Raw genomic sequence first — 7,052 nt, forward strand, 5'->3', positions numbered from 1 at the left:
GTGGAAAGGCGAATTGCAACTAATGCACTCGACGTCTGCAATACCAAACAGGATTTCGTATATGTCCTTGTCGGTTGGGAAGGATCCGCATCAGACTCGCGAATTCGTACATGTCATAATATTGTTTCCTCTTCGTTTTTGTGTCGTAAATGTTGAAATGTAAAATTATTAACGGGTTTCATGAATTCTTTGTCGTTTGTCATTCTCAGTATAGCAACCTCGTCGCCTGTCCTGAAGCATGTATGGACTAAGGAGAAGGAGGGCACTCTTGTAGAGTGTTTAGTGGATTTGGTGTCCATGGGGGATGAAAATTCGAAAATGGTACGTTCTGGCTAGGTTATCTAGCCTAATTGGTATGCATGATGGCTGAAAATTTATCTGAATATCGGATTCGCGTAACCACTGTAATCGACTGCAAAACAAAGACACTTAAGCGGACATTTCAGACTATCGCAGAAATGCGAAGACCAATGTGCAGTGGGTTCAACTGGAACGATAACGCAAAATGTATATTTGCAGAGAATGAACTCTTTAATAATTGGGTTAGGATAAGAAACATAATCTAAACGTTCCGCTACTTGTAACTTCACAATTTTTGTATCAGTACTTATAAGTAGTTCTGTTTTTTATGTAGTCGCATCCTATAGCGAAGGGAATTCTTAACTGTTTCCCTATTACGATAAACTTGCATATGTGTTCGGCCGGATAGAGGACAAGTCGCTTCGTTGATACATTCGTCGGCGTGGGGTCTAACGAGCCTACCAGGTATGAGGGGTTTGACATGCCCGATAGGAACGAGAAGTTTGCATCAGTGTATAGCCAAGGGATTGACATGTCCGATGAGGATGTACGCCCATCACGACCTTCAGCACGTTTAAGGATATGGCGGGATTGAGAGGATCGAAGAGGAAGAGGGGAAGCCAGCGAGAGGTCGAGATTGAAGATAACGCTGGAGCATACGAACGAGTAACTCAGGACAATTACGGAGTGGCCTGCACGCACTCTTGCCAATTACAACCATATGTGCCAGAAATTCTTTCACATATTGTGTGAGATGCCGGAACTAACCAGTTTGGACAGAATGTTGTTGCAATGGCACCACTTATCTCGTATGGACGATATGCGAGGTTTCGTACATATGCTTGATGATGGGAGGGAGAGTTTTTGTAGAGTCCTCCTTCGCGACATCTCTAGATAGTTTATGTTCTTACTTGACTGTGTTGCTTGTTATTTTGTTAGTTCGCATGCACTATGTTGTTGATTTATTTGTTTTCCTATTGTAGAGCACATTTTTTTGTATGTACAATATCGTTTATGGATATGTTTTATTTTTCTCCCTTTTACATCAATGACAATTTGGTTGAATATGTTTATTTCATATTACGGCAAATAGTAACAATTTCTGCAATATTTACTTCAAGTTCTACGTAATAAGTAATTTACTCTATAAATATGGACGCATGCGTTAGAGCACGTAATTAAATTTGTTAAAAACAAATGTAGGACGTTATCGCTAATTATAAATAGACAATAATTATATTTGTATTTCTAAAAATGATTTAGAATAAAATTAGTACAATTTGTTTACAAATTACTTTGAAATTGGACAACTGTGTTTACTAATTTAATAACATTACGCATAAAAAAAATTGCAAAGGGGTTCGATGCTTTCGTAAAAAAATATGCTATAATAATTTCTTTCCTATATCTACAATGTGAACTAAAAAAATTACTACATAAAAAAAATATATTCATAACCAAGACATAACAATTCTCCCAAACACATCTTATCATAAATTTCTCATAAACTTATCCACCTAACATTTTGACAAATACATCTTATCATAAAATTCCCATAAATCTACCAACTTAACCCTTCCTCCAAACAAGAGTCATGATAAAACTTGGATTATCATAAAACTTACCCTTTCATGATCTAACACTTTCTCCAAACACACCTTAAAATTTACCTATTTACTACTATAATTTTAAAGTTAGTATAAATTGATGTAAGTTCGAAGACTCTTTTGTTTAAAGAAGTTTTGTAACTACCACCTTCTAATTGATTTTCGCTACAAAATAAAGCCATCAATATTTGGGTGGATAGCCTTCTTGTTGTCATTTTTCGAAAATGGTGGTCTGTTCCATCTTTATGAGTTGTTGCAGCAAATTTTTTAGATTTTCCTTGGAGGTTGTGCAAGGGAGACCTTCTACAATCTCTTTGATCTATAAAGTCTTTCCAATTGTTATAAGTTGAATTTTTGTTTGGACCTTTGTCACAAAAATTACTTTTCTTTGTAACAACTAGTAGTATAGATGAACTTTTTCATTTTGGTTATGCAACATGTTCCTTAAGTATGTATATTTTATTTATCACTACAATAAGAAAATGATACTTTTCTTGTTGGAAATTGAGACGTGGGCTTTCCTCAAATGCGAGACTTCTTTTCTTCAATACTTAACTTAACTGTTTCTATTAGTGAATATGTACTTTTAGGTTTTCTTGAATATAATTTCTTCTATCATGACTACATGCTCATTGACTATAAGAGATTTTTCCTTAGCTATAGAAGCATTATTGACTATGAGAGGTTGTTTGTTGATGATAAGAGCATTTTGAATAAGTATCGGAGGTTGTTCATGTGACAAAGAATCAAACCTGATTCCAAATTATGATACAAACCAAATCGATCTAATAGTATTATTTTAAATGGAAAAACTAAAACAAATTTAAAATAATCTTTTACTAAAAATTATGTCTACTTATGGAATAATTTCAAATATATAAAATAAACTATAATATTTACGAATTATAACAAAATTTTAAATTCTACTTTCAAATATATCAAAATGAACTAAAATATTTACAAAACATAATAAAATTTCAGATTCGATCATAGCAGTCGGATCTCGTACATGGGGGCTAAGATAAGAACTAAATGAAGTTTTAGAAAAAAATCAAAAGAGAAACAATGGAGAAGAAGAGATGATGATAGCCGCAAACCCTTATTTACTTTGTAATTTAACAATTTTATTTACTACTTTAGGGGAGAGTGAATTTGTAATTTAACTATTTTCTTAAAACACACATTATTCAATAACTTCAACCTTATATTTTCTCTTCCACCCCTGGAAGACTTTGCCGCAGCTTCGATCTGCCACCGATACGACAGTGCCCTTCCATCCACGCGATATGATACTGAGCTTTCCATATTAACGCGGGTTCCGTTCGCCCACAAATTGGTTTACCCGCAACTTATTTAAGATCTGCAAGTTTGGGCATTTTCGAACACCAACCAAGTTTGGGTTAGATTCAGTAAGTTCTAATCTTCAAATTTTGTCTTAATTGTTTAGGCTCTTAGGCAATTGAACTTGATAATTGTTCAAGGAAGTGGATTTTCAGATCAAGAACTGTTTTGAATTTTTATAAGTATGTTTTTTTTTTTTTTTTAATGTTTTCTTAACAAAAATATGATTTATTAAAATTATTTTTTTATGTTTTGATGGATTTTTGCTAAAAGAACGCTTGATTTTACGGGAAGTATTGATTGATTGAAAGATTGAAATTGGAAAGCATCAAAAGCTTTTTTTTTTTTTTTTTTTTTTTTTGTAATTTTACGGTAAGTCTTTTCAAAAGTTTTGTTATGTTGAAAGTTATTCAAACATCTAGGTTTTTTGAAAGGCTATATGAAAGTTTTGGTTTAAAATGTTTAGTTTTGAAAGCTTGTTTTGATTGAAATATTTGATTTTGAATGTATTTTTAATTTTTAATTGGAAGAGTTTTGCAATGACTTTGTATTTTTGTGTACAAAGGTTTTGAAAGAAAATGAATTTCAAAGCTTGATTTGGTCTGAGCTTTTATCCATACGAACAAAGGTTGGAGGGTTTGAATTTCACAATTCAAAGTTAAGGGTGAAACAAAACAATCACCATAGTCTAGGGGTAGTTTTTGGAATTTGTGTTACATTTTCATTAATACTCTGTTTTTGGTTTTAGTATTTAAGATTTTTATGGTTTTAAATAGTAGGGTTGATAATGTTGATTTTACATTTCCAATTCAAAAAAATGTTTGATTTTAAATTAAATTCTTTCCTATCATTACTTTGAATTATATTTTGCAGGACTTGCTACATTGTTACCAAGAAATTTAAAATAAACCTTTTGCAAGGTTATACTCTTGATCCTCACAAAATTGAGTAAATTCTGCCCAAAAGCCTGTGTCCTGTAGAACTCACTAAACAATGGGTGATTATCACTTCGTGTACAAGGATGTTGAAGGAGCCTCCACTCAGTGGGATGACATTCAGAGAAAGCTGGGAAACCTACCTCCGAAGCCTGCTCCATTCAAGCCACCAGCCTTCACACCTGCCCTAGATGAGGCATCAGTCGCCAAAGACAAGTCTTGGATTGACCAGAAGAATGAAGAGGAGCTTGAAGACCTTGAGGATGACCTAGATCTTGATGATGACAACTTCCTCCAAGAGTATAGGTTGGTTTTCTATTCATTAGTTACCCTTCATGTTTGGTTGTTGCTTTTCTGTAGTTTTATCCATCGCTGGGAAAATAAAGAAAGGTAATTAAATAAGTAGAACTTAGATCAATTGATGCAGAATTGGTCAATTTGGTGACCAGGAGGAAATATAATGACATTGATTGATTTGTTAATTGAAGGAAATCTTAATTTTTCTTCTCCATTTAACAAGTATGAGATATTTTATTGAATTAGATTTCACCATCTTATTTGTTAGTTAATTAATTACCTGATCTTTCCTCCTCGTCCAATTTCTTACTCGAGGCCGTACCCTTTGGGATTCTCTGACAAAATAATTATGAAATCTCTAAATTTGATGCAACCTTATTTTCGGGATAGGAAAAAGAGGTTGATGGAGATTAGAGAAGCAGCTAAAATCTCTAAATTTGGATCAGTAAATCCAATATCAGGATCAGATTTTGTGCGAGAGGTTTCACAGGCTCCATCTGATGTTTGGGTTGTCGTTATTCTCTACAAAGAAGGGTACCATCCATATCCAATGCCCTTAATGTTTTTATGTTCTCTATATTCTGTTGATCTTTACTCTCTGGTGTGTTAATATCATTGTTATGTTATCTTATAATCTCATTGTAGAATTCAAGAATGCGATGTGTTGATGAATTGTTTGCAAGAACTTGCTGCCAGATATCCAGCCACAAAATTTGTTAAAATAATATCCACAGATTGCATTCCCAACTACCCAGATTGTAATCTTCCTACTTTGTTAGTTTACAACAACGGTGCAGTGAAAGCAAATTATGTGGGCCTTAGAAGTTTCGGCAGAAGATGCACGCCAGAAGGTACACAGTTGTATAAAACTAAAAATGCCTCATTTGCTTTGGTCATCTGCAGCTTCATATCTAGTTAGTATAATAGTGTTAATGTTCAACAGTCAACATTCGTGTTTGGCTAGATATTTGAAGGCATGCTAACATTTTCCACCTTTATGTGAAGTCAATGATTTTATAATGGTACACTTTGAATTTGAAATTGTGTTAAATGGCCGAGTTCTCAGCCATCAAGTCCCATTGGTTCTGTGACCCTGTTAAATTGAATTCATGAGGTTCCTTGGTCGTTTTGGTTCTGTTTAGCTGGAGGCAGGGTTTGTGGCATTATGAATGAGGAGGTACTCCATTTTGGGATGAGGGCAGGATTTTGCTTTCTTTCTTTGTTTATTGTGTATAATGTCTTGAGAAAAATGGTAGGTTATTTAGGGAGGTTGAGAGACCATGAGAAAAAGGTTTGAGGTTTGGGAGGTTGCTAGTTTTAATGCGTCCACGGGTGTTTGTATCCTAACATTTTTGTAATTGTGACTTATGAGCTTGATTTGATTTTTTGCGATTAGTTTGTGGGTGGATTCCTTTTTTTGTGTTCCAGTATACTTTTATCTCTCAATGAAAGAGCAGTTTCTTACCAAAGATAAAACAAAACAAAACTTGGGTTGTTGGTTGTGTGAATTGTACAAGGGAACCTTTACAAACTTTGCTTGTGAAGAAACTAATGACTTGGCAACTTGAAGTATAATGAGCTCTTCTGGTTGGAATTGTCTATTGGGTGCCTCTTTAAATTCTAACCTCTAAAATCCCACCTTCAGTACCGTAAGCGCAAAGTCATTTGCCAAATATGAGAGGATAATTCTAGTTGGACAATTTTTGAAACCATTTATTATTTATTCCATATTTTTGTTGTGGTTTTAGGTGTTGCATTAGTTCTTTGTCAAGCAGATCCAGTGCTTAATGATGGTCAATCTGGAAATGATGATGGATCGAGAAAATCCGTGCTTGAAAGCGTACGCAGAAAGATAATAGAGAAGGTGGTGAGAGATCATGAAGATGAGAATGACAATGGGTCTTTGAGTGATTAGTTTTTGAATTATTTGCCGCCTTCTTTCTGACGCCCTGTTTCTTAGTTTGAGGTTGAAAAGTAATGTTTGGTTATAATACACTTACAAATTGTGTGCATGTGCATTCCTGTTTCTATCAAAGGTTTTGTTATCTAATGAATGGTTATGTGATGTATTGAAGTTTAGAAGTTTTGGAAGATCAATGAGTTTGGTATTAAGGCAATATGCATACCTACCAAAAATAGTTGTGTATTGTGTTTTTACCCTTTTTGAAAAGGTCATATAGTTTCAAACCTGTTAAATAAATTTAGTTCATGCTGTTTAATAAAGTATTCCTAAATAGTCCCTACTTTAGAGACTATTTAGGAAGTTTATATCAATTCACACTACACTAGGACTAATAGAATTTTTAAAATTTCCAACCCTAAACTCTAAAACTTTCAAAACTCCAAAAATATAAAGACCATTATATTTATATTTTAATCGGTTGACCAAGCAAGAAATAAAAGAAACCAAACCAAATTAATTAAAAGAGACTTAACTTAGATATCCAATCAATCCAACCACGCCTTCTGGTGTCCACTGCCATCTTATTATCATTTATCATGCATTTGTTTTGTAATAATGACTTCCAAACAACCAAATGTGAACTTTAAACCCTTTCATTTGTCTCTTGGC

The 7,052-nt window shown here is 33.8% G+C and overlaps 1 protein-coding gene across 1 annotated transcript; it reads left to right on the plus strand.

The window, feature by feature from the left end:
• Positions 1-2,980: 2,980 nt before the first annotated feature.
• LOC103498690 (uncharacterized) lies at positions 2,981-6,597 on the plus strand. Its single transcript, XM_008461397.3, has 5 exons — positions 2,981-3,316; positions 4,122-4,489; positions 4,871-5,014; positions 5,126-5,331; positions 6,229-6,597. Exons 2-5 carry the CDS (start codon positions 4,242-4,244, stop codon positions 6,393-6,395), a joined length of 765 nt encoding a protein of 254 aa, XP_008459619.1. The 5' UTR covers positions 2,981-3,316; positions 4,122-4,241; the 3' UTR covers positions 6,396-6,597.
• Positions 6,598-7,052: the final 455 nt, after the last annotated feature.

The sequence above is a fragment of the Cucumis melo genome, chromosome 9 (assembly GCF_025177605.1).
Source record: "Cucumis melo cultivar AY chromosome 9, USDA_Cmelo_AY_1.0, whole genome shotgun sequence".
In the NCBI taxonomy this organism is placed as follows: domain Eukaryota; kingdom Viridiplantae; phylum Streptophyta; class Magnoliopsida; order Cucurbitales; family Cucurbitaceae; genus Cucumis; species Cucumis melo.